Here is a 21,044-nt window from a genome sequence, read left to right on the forward strand (position 1 = left end):
TGGTGTTGATTCTCTAAAACCCTGGTGTTGGGCTATACTAGCGGCTAGGGTGCCGGCTTAGGATCCTAGGATCCTGGGTTCGAATCCCGGTCGATCGCTGAATTAACGCCAGGGGGGTTGACTCAGCCTGTCATCCTTCCGAGGTCGGCTAATTGAGTACCAGTTCACTGGTAATTCCCTCTTTGTCGTTAAAGGCGGCAAAAAGGGTTGGCGTCAGGAAGGGCATCCGGCCGTAAAACATTGCTTCAAAAAGGGGACAAAAAAACAACAACAACCACGGTTCCCGAAAAAGGCCAACCCCCGCTTTGCGGGGAAAAATGGCCTCTAAAGGTGGTTATTTATTTTTATTATACACCATTGAATGATAGATAGGACCAAAAATGATAAATAGCACAACAAACATGATAAAGGTTGTGGACGAGTTATGACAAAACTTGGTGGATGAGTTAGTTAGGTGACAATAACAAGCTGATTTGATTTTGGTTCAGGTCTGGATCCAGATCCCAAGACAGACCGTTTTCAATCAGCTGGCTTTCTCAACATGGAAAGGGAACCCAACTGAGGGCAACCACAACAAGTGCACTTTAAGTTAAGCTATCCCACCTGATTCTTCTAAAACCCAGTGCCATCTTATTATGCCTCTCTCTCTCTCTCTGGTGGACAACCCTCCATCCTTCCCTTAACACAAACACACCTTTAACAGCAGACTCTTCTCACGCTAAGGTAGAGAAAATGTTGAACTTGGTGATCGCCTCCAAAGCTCGTAATACCCAATCCATCTATGTCTATCCTAATCTTACACCCCAGTTGACTTCCGCTTCCGGTCTTGCCGGCGAGGTTTCCGTTTTTTCGAAGCTGTCCACGCTCTCCACACTATCGAAGTGAAGTAATTGTTTCCATTTGTATTTTCGTCAAAACTATTTATTTTATGGTGTGTACGTATAGTGTGTCCCTAGGAAGATTCTCAGTGTTAATCTTTCATACCTGTATGAAATATCGTCGGTTAATTCGTGTCGTGTCTTTTGAGGCCTTGTACCTTGTCCGACCTTGAGGCTTTGTTTTTCTCTCAGTGGTCCATCTATTGTGCTCCAACTACTTTCGTTCTCTGTTTTTTCCCAGTCTTTTCACCCCATACATCCTTGTTTAAAATCTCAACTCAAAAACAAAAAAAATATTTCCTTCTCTGTTCTTATTCGTTGTTCTTATTCATTTATTCGTTCGTTCGTTCTTCACCCACATTTCCCCAGATAGTTTTCACTGTTAAACTTTAAAATGTTTAAACTTTCCCCTGAAGTACTGTATTCTGTCGTGTATTATAACACCTTTTTCTTCTTCTTCTTTAAAAGGTTGCTTTCGACTTGCTCACCAAATCTATTCATTCCAAAAAAAAATTCCATCTCTTACAGTGCCTCTTTCATACATTCCCTAAACTCTCCTGCTCTCCACCCCCCCCCCCCCCCCTCCAGCGTCCTCAAGCATATTTTTGACTCGAAGGTCACAATAAACTCATTTTGCAATAAATGTTTGTTTCCCATTAATCGTACACTTTCCAAAATCCAATCTCACCCCTCCCCTCCAAATCCTCCCCATCACTCCTCCCCTCCAAATCTTCCCCACCACCCCTCCCCTCCAAATCTTCCCCATCACCCATCCCTTTCAAATCTCCCCCCTTGCCCCTTCCCTACTAAACTCCCACCACCCTTCCCCTCCAAGACTCCCCCTCACCCCTCCCCTCAAAGACTCCCCCCTCACCCCTCCAAATCTCCCCCATCTCCCATCCCTTTCAAATCCCTCCCCTCCTAAACTCCCCCCTAACCCCTCCCCTCATAAACTCCCCCCTTGCCCCTCCCCTTCAAATCTCCTCACCCGCTTTTCTTCTCCATTTCCCCCCTCTCACCTCTCCTCCTCAAAGCGTCCTCCCCGCTTCTTCCCCCTTCCAACTCTCACCTCCATCTCCCCCAACCTTCTGCCTCGCTCTTCTCCCCTCCTCAAATAACACCTCACTGTGCCTCACCCAATCACCATCAAACCTTTTGTCCACCCCATCCTTCCCTTTCTCAGAGCTATTCTGAAATCTCTGACACACCTCCAACAGCTCTCCCTACCTCTTCCTCCTCTTCCACTTCCGCATCTTACCCTACCCCTCTCCCCCCCCCCCTGTTCTGTATCCGATGCCCCCCTTCCTCTTCATTAACCGTATGGACCTCAAACATCCGGGGCCTTCGTTCAAACTTAACTGATCTCTCCATACAGGTTGCTTCTGACAAACCAGACGTGATCTGCTTAACAGAAACTTTCCTTCTTCATGATGTCTCCGATTCCTTAGCATCTCTCCCGGGTTACTCCCTCCTCCGGTATGACAGACGTGAGCCTCGTCCTGGAGGTGGGGTTGCTATCTTTATCACAAACTATCTTTCTCACTCGCCCTGCACTGCCCTCTCTCCACCTCACCCCCAGGAATACCTCTGGCTACGTCTTCCCCTTCACTCCCACCTCATGTTCACATGTGTGTTGTACCGTCCACCAAACAGTGATGACTCCATCTACATCTCGCTGTCTGATAATATGGACCAACTTCTATCTACTCATCCCAACTCTCTCTTCCTCATATGTGGTGATTTCAATTGTCACCATGCCAGTTGGCTGGGTGTGGGTACCTCTCTCACCAGCCATGGCTCCTCAGCAAAGGACTTCTGCAACTCACTGGGACTGACACAATCTGTCAATTTCCCGACGTGGATCTCAGTCAACGGAGCATCTTCTCTTCTGGACTTGGTTATGACTAACTTCCCTGAAAATGTCTGCTGCTCTTCTTCTGCTCCAATCGGCTCATCTGATCATGTGCTTGTTAAAGTGGACATCTCTCTGACCATTCTCAGGGAGCCTCCTCAGCGTCGACGAGTCTGGCATTTCACTCAGGCCAACTGGCTCGCTCTTCATGCAACCATCAATTATCTGGACTGGTCTCCCATCTCTACCACCTCTGACATCAACTCATCCTGGGAATTCTTCCAAAGTAAATTGCTCTCTCTCATGCACAGATTTATCCCATCTCGTCTTCAGTTGTCATACCCCTCCTCCCGTCCATGGTACACGGAATCTTGTGGTGAGGCTGTTGCCCAGAAACAACTTGCCTTCGTCTCCTGGAAAGCAAATCCAACGGAAGGACATCTCATTTCCTTTCACAAAGCCCGAAAGAAGTGTGTGTCCACCCTCAGGGGAGCCAGCAAACAATATCTCTCCGTTCTCAAGACCGAACTCTCTTATCTGTCTCCCTCTTCCAAATCCTGGTGGCGTCTGGTCAAATCTGTTTCTGGTGTTTGTTCCCCCTCCATCCCCTCCCTTACCTCAAACGGCTACACAGCTGACTCCGCACGTTAAAAAGCTGAATGCCTCAACTCTGTGTTTGCCTCTAAATCTTGTGTCCCAAACCCATCTCTCTCTGTACCCACCGTACCCAGTCGTACCCAGCTGCTCCTGGACTCTGTGTCCTTTCCTCCTGACAAGGTGGAAAAGTTTCTGTCAACCCTCGACTCTGATTCTGCAACTGGACCTGACCGCATCAGCCCACGGGTCCTAAAATCCTGTTCTTTCGCTCTTTCACTCCCTCTCTCTAATCTCTTCACCCTCTCTTTTGCTCAAGGTCAACTGCCATCTGCTTGGAAATGAGCCAACATCACCGTTTTACACAAAAAGGTGCAAAAACAGATCCTAGTAACTACAGACCAATCAGCCTTCTCCCAATCATCAGCAAAGTCATGGAATCCATCATTGCTTCGGATATGAAATCTTTACTCTTCTCCAATGGCTTGATCTCTGATCATCAATTTGGTTTCAGACCAGGTCACTCTACTCTGGACATGCTGCTTCTGCTGTCTCAACAATGGATGGAGGTCCTCCCAAAACTGGAAATTAGAGCTGTCTCCCTCGATATATCACGTGCCTTTGATACGGTCTGGCACCCCGTTCTGCTCACCAAACTCTCCTCCTTTGGTATCCATGGAAATCTCCACGCATGGCTGGCGGACTTCCTCTCTAGTCGTAGTCAACGTGTGGCCCTGAATGGGTTTCTCTCATCTCCTCTTCCTGTTCAGGCTGGAGTTCCCCAAGGCAGTGTTCTGGGCCCTGTGCTTTTTCTGGTCTTCATCAATGATATCTCCGACTCTCTTGAAAATCCTCTCTATCTCTTTGCTGATGACTCCACTCTCTGCCGCTCCATTCCTCATTCCTCAGATCGGAAGTCTGCAGCCTCCTCACTCTCTGCAGAACCTGGACAAAATCACTGACTGGGCAAACAAGTGGAACATGTCTTTCAATCCTGACAAACCTCACTCTCTTACGATGTCTCTCCGAAAAGACCGACTGGACAACCCTCCCATCCACTTTCTGAATAATCCTCTCCAAGAAGTTCTGTCACTCAAGCTTTTGGGTCTCACTATCTGCCATGATCTTTCCTGGGAAAACCACATTTCAAATCTGGCCTCCAAAGCCAGTCGCCGACTGGGCATCCTCCGTCGTGCTAAGTCCTTCCTTGGCACACCTGAGCTCCTCACCACATACAACAAGGCTTTCATCCACAGCTCAATGGAATACTGCTCTCCCCTCTGGGCTGGTGCTCCTGCCTCACACCTAGCTCGTCTTCACGCTGTTGAAACTAAAGCGTTCAGAATCATTGGAATCTCCCGTGATGAAGCTACCTCCGAGGGCCTTTCACTTACTCACTGCAGGCAGGGGTTGGTGGTCTTTTTGTCTTCTACCGACTCCTCTTCGGCCTTGCACCTCCAGCTCTCTCTGGGCTCTGTCCCCCAAATATTCCGAAAGGTCGCACAAGATCTGCCTGCAACCCTCTTATGGTTAAACTGCCAAAATCAAGACTCTCTGCTCACCTTCACCCTTTCATTCCTCTTTTCTCCCGCCTCTGGAACAAACGCCCCCACTCCCTTCAATCCCACTCCTCCCTCCAGGTCTTTAAAACAGCTGTTCACCACCATCTCTTATCTTCCCCCATCCAAAACCTTGATCTGTTCTACCCCCGCTAATTTCACCCCAAATCCTCTTTTTTGAAATACCAACTTCTTTCCTGGAAGTCCTTGTGTTTATACTTCTCCCACCCCCTTCCCACGCCGCCTCCCCCCAAGCCCTCTCCCTCCCACACATTGCCGATGTCCCTCACAAATGTTGTGTTTTTGTGCTTCCCCTTCTCTCCCCATTTTGTCTACCGCTCCCCTTTTTATACACTTTGTTTGTTTGTCTGTTTGATTTGTTTGTGTGATAAATGTTAGCTTTCACGAGCCTCGATTATGTATACAAAAAAAGAAGAAGAAAAAAAAAAGAAGTTCCCACTGCCTTCCAGACAGAGTTTTCCACCCCGAAGGGTAGAGAAAATTCAGTTCAGCCTCAACTCTCTCGGCAACAGGCCCAGATGGTATCACCAACTGTGTTCTCAAATACTGTTCTGCTGTTCTCCCTTTTCAACTTGTTTCTTGCATTAGGTCGCAAACACATCGGCTTGGAAGACATCCAACAACACTCCCATACAGAAGAAGGGTGAAAAATGAGATTACCCACACGTTTCACTGAAAGAGCTGCTGCATGTGCGCCCCGAGACGCATCTTGGATGAGATCGCCAGAATGCAGGTAAGAATGTATGATAAAGGTGGTATTCAAATCGGGGGTTTACTAGTGCGGTATACATACACGTTTCACAGGCCCATAGAATGTTGCGTTGAGGTCAGCTGAGCCCATGTGATGCTGCAAAGTGAGTTGTCGCCCACTGTGCTTTGCCAGATAAAACCTACAGTAATCGACGAAAAAGAGAACAATTTTTTTTTTAAGAAACAGAAGAAACATCAGGCAAATGAGAACATGGTTATGATGACAGCACAAACGGAAAAAAACATCCATGGAAACAAAAAAATCATTTATCAAATGTCCACTCAAATCGTGGTTTCGTTACTCAACGAGGGTGTTCAGTTTTTGTATTGAAACGTAGGTGATATAACGAAACCCACCCTTCACGAGTTCCAAACTGAACCGTCTGATTTCTACTAGAGCCCAATCGATGCCACATTTTTGGGTCCATTGGAGAGAGTACTTTGTAATTATAGAGCTGTGGAATAAATGCCTTTTATTGTGTTCAAGCCTTCAAGTTTCGCAAATGATGAATTGCGAAAGATGATGGGAATAGAGCCTGTGATTGATGCTGTGAAGAGGAACAGGTTGAGATGGTTTGGTCATGTGTTGAGGAAGGATGAAAGTGACTGGTTGAGAAGAGTGATGGAAATGAATGTAGAAGGAAGTAGAGGACGGGGAAGACCGAGAAAGACGAGGCTAAAGATGGTCGAAGAAGAAATGCGGGCAAGGGGGTTAGCAAGGAGAGATGCAGAAAATAGGGCAAAATGGAGAAGATTGTCATGGGGACCGCAAGGCTAACCCCCACCCTAGCAGGGAAAATGGCCTTAAAATGCATGTTGTTGTTGTTGTTGTTGTCGTTGTTGTTGTGTTCAAGCCAAATACGGTTTGTTTTTTTTCTCCAATGTTTAGGCTCGTGGAGAAGTATTTGCTCAAAAAAGACGATTCACTGATCCTTTTATTCAGAAGATATACCCACAACTTTATCAAAAACTTCACACCTTTCCAGGTGTCAGGTCTGAGGGACCTGGGGAACATAAGAGTAAACTTTTGAAAAGCAAAATTGTTTTTCATTTTTATTCTTTTGTGAACAAAGTTGACACTAATTGGGAGTATTTGCTCAAAAAAATGATTCATTGATCCAAATCTACAAATGGGTGGGGATAGGTAGTCCAACATAAAGACCTCCGTATGTCTTTCGGGTCAGGTCCATATTTCATGGCATCACACCCACCTGCGGAACACCTCAAAGGCATGGCGAGAAGCATGAGGGACGTTGCACTTTGGCGTGGCAGCTTGCGTAGGCCAGTAACCGGTCGTGAGCACACGTACGGTCAGATCTACTCCGTGCAGCGACGTCTACACCAAATACAAGTATATTGCGCATCCACCGCAATGCAAAAAGACCTTTCACCTACTTATCCACAAACAACATCCCCTCGCATCCCACATCCCACTCCAATTAAGTAGACACATTGCTTTTGTACACACCATTTAAGGGGCAGGTTGAGATCAGAAAGGAATTGCAAGGTAAAAGGAGTGAACAAAATGGATAGACAATAGCATTGTCAACTAAAAACAGCCATTAAATACAATAATAATAAATATTCATAAACAATTTCCCAATGCATCACACTCTGACAGAGCATTGGTTCTGCCAAAGCAGTTTCTAGGCCAGCGTCATGCTGAGTGGTTTGCCATCTCTCTCCCAGTAGTAGTTAGGGCAGAGATATGTTCATGGTGCTGGCGATGAGAAAAGGACACAGTGGGATCTTTAACGTCCACCAACAAATTCCGGCAGACAGGATGCCCAGTTGACTTCCCCTCCCTATTCCATCTCCAAGCACGACATGATGTCATCGCCAGGCGTCAAAGGCCCGTCGTGCCTGGCGATGGGCCGAAAGGGCGTGCCCAGTTTTCACTCCGTTTGTTTGTTTGTCCGGGAGATATCTCAGCCATTCTTTGAGCTAGGAAGCTGAAATTTGGGCACAATAGTGAGCAAGTGCTTTGACTATAAATGGTATTTTTGATTTATTGATAAATCAATTAATCGATTAGTTAATTTTTCGATTAATTACTTGGGTAATTAATTTTCAAAAAGTTCTAGATTTGGATGAAACCGGTTTAGGTATGCTATTAGTCAATCGATTAAGAAATTAATTATTTTACGATTATTATTTATATATTTTAATTACGAAATTAATCAAGCAATTATTGTACACCTCCCCTCGGAATTCCATTTCCAAGTGCTGCAAGGCGGCATTGCCGGGCGCTGGAGGTGCCCCGGCAATGTCGCGCTAGAGGATATTATTTATTTATTTGGCATGGGGTGGTGTACTTTGAATGGAGCTGTACTTGCATATATATTTGAAGATAATGTCAAGACTCATGGAGGAGATAGAACATAAAATGGAGCAGAGTATAATCGAATGAAAGGAACAATGGGGATAGAAAGAGGATATGAGGGACAAAATAGAGGGAGACTTGGAGAAATAAAGGATGTGGGGAAGAATGAGTGCTATGGGAGAGCACATGGAGTGAGCAAGATAGATACAGCTGCAAATTTCCATGAAGGAAAAAAGGGAAACTTAGAACGAGGAGGGCTTGGGAAGAGTCAATAGGGATAGAAAAGATCATGGTTTTGGATTGGGGATGACTGGAGATGGTGGTGATCAGCTGTCTTGAACATTTGGAGGGAAGAATGACATTGAAGAGAATGTGGAAGTTAATTCCAGAGGAAAGGGGGGCGGGGGGGAAGAGGAAAGAATGAGTGAAGGTGAGTAGTGATCCTGGATTTAGGTAGTTTCACCAAAAGGGGGTTGATGGTGGACTGAGTGTGCCATGCAGAAACCTGGAGAGAGGGGAGAGGTGGACAAAAAAATAAATAAATCGGAAAGGGCAGAGGTTGGAAAACCAATGAGGAGGCGAGAGAAGACAGAAGTGACCACCAAGCTGTCTGCGATGTGAAGGTGACAGGCCCATAGACTCACCTTCATCCTTGGTTTCTACGGCATCAGGCTGAGCTAGGTGTGAGGCAGGAGAGCCAGCCCAGAAGAAAGAGCAGTACTCCATCAAGTTGCGGATGAAGACCTTGTGGATAGGAGTTCTGTTGTGCCAAAGAAGGACTTTGTATGACGGAGGATGCCTAGACTGGCATTGGAGGCCAACTTTGAAATGGGGGTTCCCCAAGAAAGATCATGGTTGATAATGAGACACAGAAGTTTGATTGACCTGACATCCTCAAGAGTTTTGTGAGAAAGTAGATAGTGAAAGTGTGAGATTTGTCAGGATTGAAAGACATATTCCAAGTGTTTGACCAACTTGTAATTTTATCAAGGTCTGAAGAGAGGGAAGAGGCCACAGCTTGCCTGTCTGAAGGTTGAGGGATGTCACGGCAGAGGGTGAAGTCATCAGCAAATATATAAAGAGGATTTTCCAGAGATCATTGATGAAGATCAGGAATAGGACTGGGCTGAGAACACTGCCTTGGGGTACTTCAGCCTATGAGCCCCAACCTTTACTCAAACGTCGCCTCATCTGTTGTACACCGCTCCTTTCCTATTACATCTCCAGGTGCTGCAAAACGTCATTGCCGGGCACCGAGGGTGCTCGGCAATGACGCACGCTGAAAGGCAGTACTCAGTTTTCACTCTGGTTGTTTGTTTGTTTTCTTTCTTGGTTGTCCGGGCGATATCTCAGCCATCCTTTGAGCTAGGAAGCTGAAATTTCGGCACAGTAGTGATCAAGTACTTTGTCAAAAACAGTATTTTTTGTTTTTTGATTTATCAATTAATTGAGGAGTTATTTAATTATACATTTCCTTTCTCTTCTGGGCATTATCTCAGGCACCTTTTGAGTTAGTAAGCTGATATTTGGGCATGCCAATGACCAAGTGATTTGGCTGAAAAGGCTATTTTTGATTTATTGATTAATCAATTATTCAATTAATTATTTAATTATTCGATTAATGACTTCTTTTTTTTCTTTTTAGTTACAGATTCAGATGAAATGGTGGTGGTTTATGTGTTCTCTGAGCCAATTGATTAACTATTTAATTTTTTGATGATTTTTTTTTTTCATTTCATTATTAATCATTTATTTATTTTCTTTCATCTGGGCAATATCTCAGGCACCTTTTGAGCTAGGAAGCTAATATTTGGACATGACAGTGACCACGTGATGTGGCTATAAAGGATATTTTTGATTTATCGATTAATCATTTAATCGATTAATTATTTATTGATTAATCAATTCATTATTCAATTTTTTATTAATGACTTATTTAATTCAATTTCTAAAAGATACATCTTTGGATGAAACACTCGTGGTTTAGTTATGCTATGAGCCAATTGATTAAGAAAATATTTTATCATTTATTATTGATTTTAATTATGCAATTAATCAATCAATTATTGTACACCTCTCCCTCCAAATACAGTCTCTATGAGCTGCACTGCGGTATTCCCGGGCGCCAGAGGCAATGCCGCGCTGGAGGATATTTAATTATTTGGTGTACTTTGAATGTATGTGTACTTGTTTTTTTTTATTGCTAGGCAACGGGCAGCAAACTCAATATTGTTAGGCAACGCTTGAATGTTTATGGAAGGATCACATCGTCCGCTTTACTTGGGTGTTTATTTGAGGTCTTACAGGAGCCACATTGTTGACGTAGACTTGAACAAACCATGATAAATCAGCCAATTGTACAGGGTGTCTCAAAATCCATGTCACCCATGTCACTGCTAATAATTCTGCCAATATTAATGTTCTTGTTCTTTTTTTCAGATTTGAAGAGAGGAGACCATAACAACTAATAATTATCAATCAAAATGCCTTGGACAAAGGAAGAAAAACTATTTTGCGTCACTACTTATTTGGAGACGAAATCATTCAAAACGGTGCAAGCAAAATTTCGCAGGAAGTTCAACTTCAACAACAATCCCCAGAAAAACCAAATTTATCGTTGGGCACACAAATTTCAAGCCACTGGATCAGTAAACAACCTCAACAAGAAGGCAGAAACACCCAGTTCTGGCAGGAAGCTGACTGCAAGATCTCCTGACAATGTGAATGCGGTGAGACATTCTGTCGGAAGGAGCCCGAAAAAGTCCATCCGAAGACGTAGCCAAGAGCTGGGTCTTTCACGTGCGTCAGTGCAAAGAATCTTGATCAAGGATCTTCAGCTGTACCCATACAAGATCCAGATCAAGCATAAACTCACACCAGCTGACATGGCAAAACGTGTTGTGATGTGCCGGTGGTTCGAGAACAAGATCGAAGAGGATCCTGACTTTCTTGATGATGTTTGGTTCAGCGACGAAGCACACTTCTTGCTCTGTGGGCATGCCAATAGCAAGAACAATGTGTTCTGGGGCACACAAGCCCCAGACGAGGTGCTTCAGAGGCCCTTGCACTCTGTGAAATGCACGGCCTGGGTGGCCATCTCAAAACATGGCATAATCGGACCGTTTTGGTTTGAAGACGCAGACGAAGAGGCGGTCACTGTCACAAAGGAGCGTTACATTGTGGTGCTCAACAAGTTCTGGAGGGGACTTGGGAGACGTCGTGGCGTGAATCGAGATGTGCAAGGGTTCCAACAAGATGGGGCAACTCCACATACAGCCAACATCACGATGGAGTGGCTGGACCACGGATTCCCTGATCGGCTGATCAGCAGGCGCCGCGAACCCGAGTGGTCTCCGCATTCATCCTATCTGAACCCCCCCAGATTTTTATCTCTGGGGGTTCTTGAAGGACCACGTGTATGAGAATCGTCCTCAATCCATTTCTGAACTGAAAGTGGCCATCACCCAGAAGATTCGTGCCATCAGGAAGGAAGAGTGTGTCAGGGTGATTGACAACTTCGCTCGTCGGCTTCAAGTGTGTCTAAAGCGCAAAGGCGGTCATTTGGAACATGTGCTCTAATAAATGTATCCTTTGAGCTAGAGACCTCAAATCTTCAGTTTTTTAATTGTTATCATATCAGCTTCCAGGAAATGTAATCTTTTTTGGAGTTTCCTGTCTGAGTAATAAATTATCATGTTAATGGGTTCCATCTATTTTGAGACACCCTGTATGTACAAGTATTTGTATAATTTATGGTGGTTGCGGTAAAATATTTACAGTCGGAATAGGTGTGGTATTTACAGCCCTCCCTCACCCCCTATCTGCCCAAGCTGGATTGACCAAATAATGTCCACAGATGGCAAGCACGTTTCTGTCAATAAAAACAAGACCAGAAATTTGCTTGACCAAATCCTAAGGCCGTTCACGCTTTCTACACTGAAAATTCAAATGTGTCACTCATGAATAAAATACCTCACAAACTTCAAATAAAAGGTGTAATGCAGACACCTCTCCAATGAAGAACACCAGAGTCGTACTCCCCCATGGCGAAGGTTAAAGGATAACCGTTTCCTTATAGCGATGAATAAATAATTTTGCAGCTTTGCGGTGTGTAGGCCGACGTGCCTCTGAACAAAGATGAACAATTACAGTCCTTTACATGACATGTGGTAAAGAAGAAAGGGGCTCTCACCCCAGAAACCTGCAGATGTTGTCGGAACTCATCCATGGTCGTGTTCGAGATGGACATGTCTTTGAACATTCCCTCAAGCTTCGACGTGAACTGGCAACCACACTCCGTCTGCACGCGTTCCCAAACGTTGCATTTTGTGGTGGCAAAACAACAACAGCACAATATTATTTTTGGTTCTTAAGAATACAAGCAAAACAATCAAGACAAGGCGACCCACCTTGTAAAAAAAATTCGTGAATAAATAAAAACATGGAGATTAGAAAAATGATTCAAGAAATGCTCTTGAACATTTATTTGAAGTGAAACCAACTGGTTTTCACAAACAATAAAATTGCCAAATGCTTAAGTACACTCACTGGCAAAACGTGTACTTACCGATATCCCCGACAGTGGATGGCGGTTATGCTGCCACCCCTGTTTGGCTGCGAGCACGATTTCTCAAAACATTATGGACTGATTCGGACGAAACTTGGTGGAGAGGTTTGGTGTGTGACGAAGACCAATAGATTCGATTTTGATGAATATCCGGACTCTAGAATTTATTAACTGATTTTTTTCACCATTGAGAGATAGCACCAAAAAACTAAATATAGCAAGATACCTCAAAATGTTGTGGATGGATTCAGACAAAACTTGGGGGATGAGTCGGTTAGGTGGCAAGAACAAACCGATTAGATTTTGGTTCAGGTCCAAATCCAGATCCGGCCTATCAGTGGGATACAAAACGTAAACTGTTCAGCCTGGCGGAGGTGTGCGCTCTACCGAGTGACGTTCTAGTTATTCACCTATTTTATTTTAATGGAAATTGCTGTATTGGGCTTCCAGAAAAGAAAATGAAATGAATTATGAATTCCAGAAAGTGACATATGACAATATATGCACTCAAGTAGGTGTATTTAAACTAGAACGACACTCTTCGACGTCACAACATCGACCAATATGCCTCCACCCACATTATTACATCATTATAATACTGGTACCAAGTTTGCTTTAAATCCATTCAGCTGTTCTCAAGTCATCACATTTTTTACCTGACATGACCTCTGACCTCTGACCCCAAAATCGAATCAGTTAATCTTTACCTCATTATAAGTACCTGCACCAAGTTTGACTAAGATCCCTTCAGCCGTTCTCAAGTTATCACGGTAACGAAAACATACCACGGACGGACGGATGGACCTGAAAACATAATGCCTCCGGCGACTTCGTCGGCGGAGGCATAAAAAAGTATAATGATAGCTATGACGATGGCAACAAAGATCCAGGTAGTGCAACTTCAAAAGAATATGCAAGCAAGTCCACCACAGGGCTGCCGAATGTGGCTGTCCGTGCAAGCCAACTGGCAGGAACTACTATCTGCTCTCTCACAAAGGGATTGGGCTGCTCTTGACACAGCATGTGGTATCGATTCTACCTGGGAATACTTCCACAAAAGTCTTCTTTCTCTCATGCACCAGTTTACCCTATCCCAAATGCAGCTATCCTTCCAATATTTACGGCCCTTCAACACTGAATCCTGTGGAGATAATCGCGGTTAAACAGATTGCTTTTTCAACATGGAAAGCATACCCGACTGAGGTTAACTTTACGTCACAATACAAGGTTATCCATTTATGTATTTTATCACAATCTCACTATCTCTCTCCGAAAGACTGGTGTTGGCTTCACGGTTAGGGTCCGGCTTGGGATACTAGGATCTTGGGTTCCCAGTCGATCGCTGAATTAACGCCAGGGGGGTGGACTCAGCCTGTCATCCTTCCAAGGTCGGCAAATTGAGTACCAGTTAACTGGTAATTCCCTGTGTGTCGCAAGAGGTGACCAACAGGGTTGGTGGTAGGAAGGGCATCCGGCCATAAAACATTGCTTCAAAAAGGGGACCACGGTGCCCAAAAAAAAGCCAACCCCTGCTCTGCGGGGGAAATTGGCCTCGAAAGGCAGTTCACTATCTCTCTCCGAAAGACCATATGGTAATCCTTCCCATCTACTTTCTTAACAATCCTCTTGACGTTCAGTCATTCAAACTCCTGGGTCTCACTATCAGCTATGATCTTTCCTAGCCTGAGGGCAAACCCCATTTCAAAGTTGGCCTCCAAAGCGAAGGCATGTCATCCGTCCGTCAGTCCGTAAACACTTGTACCGCTCCGAAACCGCTGTTGGGATTGTGACCAAATTTGGCATAAACGATATTTGCTTTGTGACTAAAGTTGGTTCACGGCATATAATTAAAAAAAATAAAAATAAAATCAGGGTGTAAGGGGGTTTTCCGGGAATCAAAGTGGATCCACATTTGACCCCCCCCCCCCCCCCCCCTCCAAATAGGAATTTGCTTTTTCCTCTGAAACTATACACACGATTTCGATGAAACTTCTCCACAACTTTCATCACCTGTGATGTACCAAAGTTTGTCACGACGTTAAAAAAAATTGAGTCCTGAAGGGGTCTATGGGAGAGGGGGGGTTAAATAACCACACCAACTAGCACTGAATGTCAATCTCCATTATATAGAACTGATGCCATATACATGACAGAGGTGATCCAAACTATCCTGAAGTGAATTGAAATTTTTGGACAAGTGATTGGGAGCAATGCATGTGGAGTTCATATTCGCGAGGTCCATGGTGACGAGGATTATGAAAGGGTGGTGTGCGTGCAGAGGTGGACAAGTAGTTCAGCAGCCATACTTTAAGCTTGGAGATCATGTTTTTCTCTGAGTCATCAGAGACACTCTTGTTGGTAAGCAGCCGGCGTGCTAAGTGCTGTTTGTAGTACCGCTCAAACACGTCCTTCTCTTGCAAAAAACGGAACAAAATCATTGCCTTATCCAAGATGGCCTCCACTTCCTGTTCTGAAAGCTGCAACACATCATGTACCACATCATCATCACACTATATAATCACAAATACTAAAAGCAAACGTTTTCCGTTACAAGTTGGCATTTATGTAGGATCAAAAGAGATTTTCTCTCCGAGAGAAAAACAGCATTGCACCAACAGGGAATGTTGTGGCCTATGCGATGAAGCAGCCAGCATACACATATGTATATTCAATGGGAAGTGACAAGATGACATCAGAACCATACAGCAAGAGTAAACCATTTCCCAACTCACACGCCATTTCTGCTGGCTGCTTTTCAAGCTTTACTCACCCCCTTCACACCTTTCTTGAGCTTATCATCAATGAAAAGGGAGAGATACTCGGGGGACCGCGCATTCAGGTTCAGGAAATGTTCAAAGTCACTCGAGATAGTCTGCTTAAATAGACGATCATTGGCAAAGGAATGCTGCAGGAAATGGTCGAACCGATCCTTGAGGTCAAGCAAACCCTGAGTGGAAGGAGAATGGGTGGGAGAATTAGAGAAAATGGTGCACTTGTGGCAATACAATACACACGAGAGATTTTCGAAGAGGTTGTGTATGATGCACCTGGCCCATTTTATGGCCGACTGAGTTAAAGCGTTCCGAAGCAGTTACAGCTTAATGATGATATGACAACATATTTGCATAACACCAAACACAAAACACAAAACTAAACAGAATGTAGCAAACGTTTTCAGACCGACAGTCTCAATACCAAAAAACCCCAAACACACGATCGTCATTGATGCGATATATTTATGTAATATCATGAGACACAGATGAGGTGCAAACTTCTGACAGAGATAAATGCTGAAGAATTACACATCAATTGCATTGTGATGTAATCAGGTGATGCTGCTTTGTGGCGAATGTTTTCACATCAGGATCAACAAACAACAACAACATGCATTTTAAGGCCATTTTCCCTGAAAGAGTGGGGGTTAGCCTTGCGGTCCCCATGACAATCTTCTCCATTTTGCCCTATTTTCTGCATCTCTCCTTGTTAACCCCCTTGCCCGCATTTCTTCTTCCACCATCTTTAGCCAAGTCTTTCTCGGTCTTCCCCGTCCTCTACTTCCTTCTACATTCATTTCCATCACTCTTCTCAACCAGTCACTTTCATCCTTCCTCAACACATGACCAAACCATCTCAACCTGTTCATCTTCACAGAATCCATCACAGGCTCTATTCCCATCATCTTTCGCAATTCATCATTTGTCTTCCTCTCTCTCAACGACACTCCGCACATCCACCGAACCATTCGCATTTCCACCCTTTCCAGCCTTCTTTGCTGGAGGTTGGCGGCAGGAAGGGCATCCGGCCATAAAACATTGCTTCAAAAAGGGGACCAAAAAAAACAACAACAACCACGGTCCCCGAAAAAGGCCAACCCCCGCTTGCGGGGAAAAATGGCCTCTAAAGGTGGGGTTTTTTTGTTTGTTTTTTTTTGCTGCTCTACATTCATGACCCATGTCTCGCTCCCATAAATCATAACACTTCTCACACATGCAGCATACACCTTTCCCTTCAGCTTCAACGACACTCCCCTCCTCATCAGCACGCCACTCAGTTCCCGAAACTTCTTCCATGCACATCTCACTCTCGGCAACCGTTGCCGAGTCTGATCCACCTTCTCCATTCAGCATGTCTCCGAGGTAGCAAAGTAGCACTTCCTGACCGCTTGCATGACAACCAATTACGGTGCACTGTGTAAACGGATGGCTGTACTATGGAGAATTTCATTTTTACACATGAGATGTGATCCTGTTGCATGATATTTGCACTTTATACCCAGTTTTTCAATACTGTATTGTAGGTACTAGTGTGACTCGGCACGTTCTGCACGCCTCACCACACGTCGTTTCAGAGGTATAGGCATCTTTGACCATTTCGGTGTCTTTTGTGTCTTCATGGTGTTTTGGGTCTTCAGGGCCATTTGAGTCTTCAGGGCCATTTGGGTCTTCAGGGCCATTTGGGTCTTCAGGGCCTTTTGGGTCTTCAGGGCCTTTTGGGTCTTCAGGGCCTTTTGGGTCTTCAGGGCCTTTTGGGTCTTCAGGGCCTTTTGGGTCTTCAGGGCCTTTTGGATCCTCTGGGTATTTTGGGTCTTCGGTGTCTTCAGGGTCTTTTGTTTCCTCTGGGTCTTTAAGAGTCTTTGGGGTATTTTGGTTCTTCAGGGTATTTTGGGTCTAAATGGTCTTTAAGGGTCTCTTCAGGGTGTTTTGGGTCTTTAGGGTGTTTTGGGTCTTCAGGGTCTTTTTGGGTCTTTGGGGCGTTTTGGGTCCTCGGGGCGTTTTGGGTCCTCGGGGCGTTTTGGGTCCTCGGGGCATTTTAGGTCTTCGAGGTGTTTTGGGTCTTCAGGGTGTTTTGGGTCTTCTAGGTCTTCAGCACCATTTGGGTCTTCAGGGTCTTTTAGATCCTCTGGGCCTTTAAGGGTATTTTGGGTCTTTGGGGGTGTTTTGGGTCTTCAGGGTGGTTTGGGTCTTCATGGTGTTTTGGGTCTTTGGGGTCTTTTGGGTCTTCAGGGTGTTTTGGGTCTGATGACTAGTAGGGTTCTTATGTCTCTCTCTCAGCAGTGGGTTCCTTCTGGGTCTCCTACCATAGAACCCCCTTTCATAGAGTTGACGACGGATGGTGTGAGTTGAAACTGTCGTACCTTGTGTCTGAAGGTCAGCTTGAATCTGTTTGGCAGTTGATCGAGGTGCTTTCTCCACCATTCAAACAATCCTTCACTGCAATCTTCAATCAAGTTTTCTCTTGTGGCCACGTCCATTGAGGTTGGCTCCAGTGCCATGGGCCTTAAACTTCCTGATAACATTGCGTACGGTGGACACAGGAACATCAAGGTCTCTGGAGATGGACTTGTAGCCTTGAGATAGTCTATGCTTGGCTACAATCTTGTGTTTGACCTCCTCAGACAATTCTTTGGTTTTCTTTCTTTTCTCCATGCTCATTGCAGTACACAGTGACACAAAACAGCAGAATGACTCCTTTTCCCTATTCAAACTGGTTGGATGAGTGATTTTTATATTGCAGGCATCTGCCACTCACCACAGGCGAGTTCAATTCCAAAGTAAAGGAGAATCACCTGCTTGAAATCTTATTATTTCTAACAACCTCTAAAAGGTGCCAATAATATTGTCTGGGCCTTTTTAGGATTTCTATTGAAATAAGTGGAATAGTGGATTTTTGTGGAATACGCTTTTCAGATTTTTTTTGTTTTGTTCCACTGCAAAGAAATACATATGTGGATACCAAAAGATATTTTAATTTCAACAATTTCCTGTAATAAATGGTGCATTATTTGAAAAAAGTGCAAGGATGCCAATATTTTTGGCCACGACTGTATGTATGTATTGCATATATGTATGTGCATGTATGTATGCATGCATGTATATGTATGTATTGCATGTATGTACATGTATGTATTGCATGTATGTATATGTATGTATTGCATGTATGTATTAGGGGGGGTTATTGGAGCCTCGACAAATTGGCGACGAGGATGGGATACGTCCGGAGAAAGGAGAGGGGAGTTCACTGCTGGGAGATGGCAAGATCATCAGGCGCCACGTAAAAAGTGAGACCTTTCTCGGTCGAAGGTGTCTTGCCGCCGTCGAGTGAATGGCTTTGCCTCGACCTGAAACACCGGCATGTATCGGAGCTGGAAAAAGCAACAGGGAGACGGACTGTCGGGAGAATTTGTTAAAGATAGGGGTTAGAATCAAGTGGCTTGGATCCGAGCACTTGCGAGTGTTTGAAAGAGGCTTGACAAACAGCCTGGCCACTCGAGACGTGTTGCGGAGTGTTTCAAAGTCCCATGCTTGGAAGATAGCCTGCACACTCGAACATGTGGAGGTCCCGCAGGAGTGTTACATTCGGATGCATTGCGAGTGTCTCTTTAAGGGACAGGCTTAAGAGATAGTCTGTACACTCACGCTCGGTGCACTCTGCTTTGAGGACTCTTGCGTGCACCCGTCAGTAGCAGGGGCAAAGACGAGAGATGCCCCTCCGTAGGCTCACGGGTTGCGAATAACGCAGCAGGGAAATTAAGGTCTGGAAATATGGAACGCGTGGACGCGTAAAAGCAAAAAGAGCAAATCAGTGTTCCCGCTGGAGGGAACGTTTAAGCGCGAATGCATTGAGAACTTGCATGAAGTGTTGCGACAAAAGAAGTGCAAAAGATGCTGCCATCAGCACGACAGGTAGTTATAACAGGGAATTCAGTCGGATCGGGCACTCAAATTAAACGTAAGGTAGGTTTTGGAATTTTGGACTGGCTGCCAGGCCATGGGACCAAAGAGGTCATAATTGTCATTAGGGGTACGCGTGCAAGTAACTGCTGAACCTATGGCATATCAATGGAAAATTTAAGATCTGTGTCCAAAATTTTGAGTGAGATATTTATGTAACTGATGCATGATGTTCCTGAAATACAGGAATGGGTGAGTGGTCACAAGCAAAGAAACGTGCTACACAGAGGAGGCCTCTCCACATCTGGCAACCAGGTACGGCATACACCCGACATCACTGTGGGTAGAAAAATGGAGACTGGCATGAAGATGTGTCCCCTTTGATTCGTGAGGATCCTTGAGGAGAATTCTTAACATCTGTCGTAACCCCCATTAAAAATGGGGAACCCGTCCAGGAATTGTTAGCAGCTAGGATAAGGGCCGCGTGCACCAAGTGCGAGGGATAATATTTTGTGAGGGAAATGCGCGCGTAGATGCTGCAGCTAAAGAGGTCACGATGTCAAATTTAGATGGGTGTGTGCGTGCTTGAGTGTGAGGGTACACGTGTACCGTGTGCAAGTCCTGCGGTACGAACGTGAGTGGCGGAGACCGAGTTGGTGAAGTTTGTATTGCATGTATGTATTGCATGTATGTATTGCATGCATGTATGCATTGCATGTATGTATGTATTGCATGCATGTATGTATTGCATGTATGTATGTGTGTATGCATGTTGAATCAAGATAATAGACTTATTGGAAAAAACATGTACCTGTATATAATCGACTGGGTTCTTTCCTTCCCCCTCCTCTGTTACAAGAGCTTTTCCCTGCTCCCGCAGGTAACCGCTCATGCACTCGCACATCGCCTTCAGACCATTTGGCACGCGTCCAAACAGCTTGTACATGCATGCCAAGTCTGTGGTGGAGGTACACAGGACAGGTAATTTGTTCAGGGTACAAGTGACATATCAGCATATTTTCACATGAATCAGGAAGTCGACAGACTTCCTATGTAGGGATGACACTGAAATTCCAGGTTTAATTAATACAACACAAATCCTCAAAAATAATCCAACAAGATACAAACCTATGAAGTATCTATCAGTTGTTTATGGAGGATTTCACATCCAGTAACACCCATTGAACTTCTGGGCAGCATTGTTGAGCTACAAAACTGAACAACACAAAATAACCTGTTTGTAATTCCTCTTATTCTTCTTTTCAGACAGCCGAACTCAAAACTAGTTTAACCTAAGTACTTGGTTTAAACACAAATCCACTACATTTTATAGTCTGAAAATCCATGACTACTAGAACTTTTTCATAAGTGGAAAGGATTCCACAAAGTAAGCAAAATTACTTAACTACGCAGAACAATATGATTGGAAACAAGAGGTAGGCGGGACCAATCAGCCATGGTGGGGGCGGGGCTGCGGTGACAATTGCCCGAGGGAAATCACACCTTTGTTGTTGGCCTTGATATCTCAAAAGCCTTTGACAGAGTTTGGCATTGGGGTCTGAATCCAAGCTTCCCTCTTTCGACTTTCCTCCTTCAGTCTGCTCTCTCATGTCGAGCTTTCTCTCCGACCGCTCTATCTCTGTAATATTGTTGATTGTTCAACATCTTCCTCCTTCCCTATCAACAGTTGTGTCCCTCAGGGTTCTGTACTGTCTCCAACACTCTTCCCTCTTTTCAATCAATGACCTTCTTTATTCTACAAATAACCAAATGCACTCTTATGCTGATAACTCGGCATTACATTCCTCCACGTTTTCCCACTCTGCCCC

At 44.7% G+C, this 21,044-nt stretch overlaps 1 protein-coding gene across 2 annotated transcripts in view; it reads right to left on the reverse strand.

The window, feature by feature from the left end:
* The window catches only part of CUL3 (cullin 3), an 85,605-nt gene that overhangs the window by 14,388 nt on the left and 50,173 nt on the right, over window positions 1-21,044 (reverse strand). For both annotated transcript variants that reach the window (XM_068133670.2, XM_068133671.2), the window contains exons 7-12: window positions 20,027-20,172; window positions 15,315-15,491; window positions 14,851-15,021; window positions 12,170-12,277; window positions 6,866-6,990; window positions 5,698-5,794 (exon numbers count right to left, since the gene is read on the reverse strand). In XM_068133670.2, the coding sequence (XP_067989771.1) occupies window positions 5,698-5,794; window positions 6,866-6,990; window positions 12,170-12,277; window positions 14,851-15,021; window positions 15,315-15,491; window positions 20,027-20,172 (824 nt within the window). The remainder of the gene's footprint in view (window positions 1-5,697; window positions 5,795-6,865; window positions 6,991-12,169; window positions 12,278-14,850; window positions 15,022-15,314; window positions 15,492-20,026; window positions 20,173-21,044) is intronic.

The sequence above is a fragment of the Myxine glutinosa genome, chromosome 13 (genome assembly GCF_964187855.1).
Source record: "Myxine glutinosa chromosome 13, kmMyxGlut1.1, whole genome shotgun sequence".
Lineage (NCBI taxonomy): Eukaryota > Metazoa > Chordata > Myxini > Myxiniformes > Myxinidae > Myxine > Myxine glutinosa.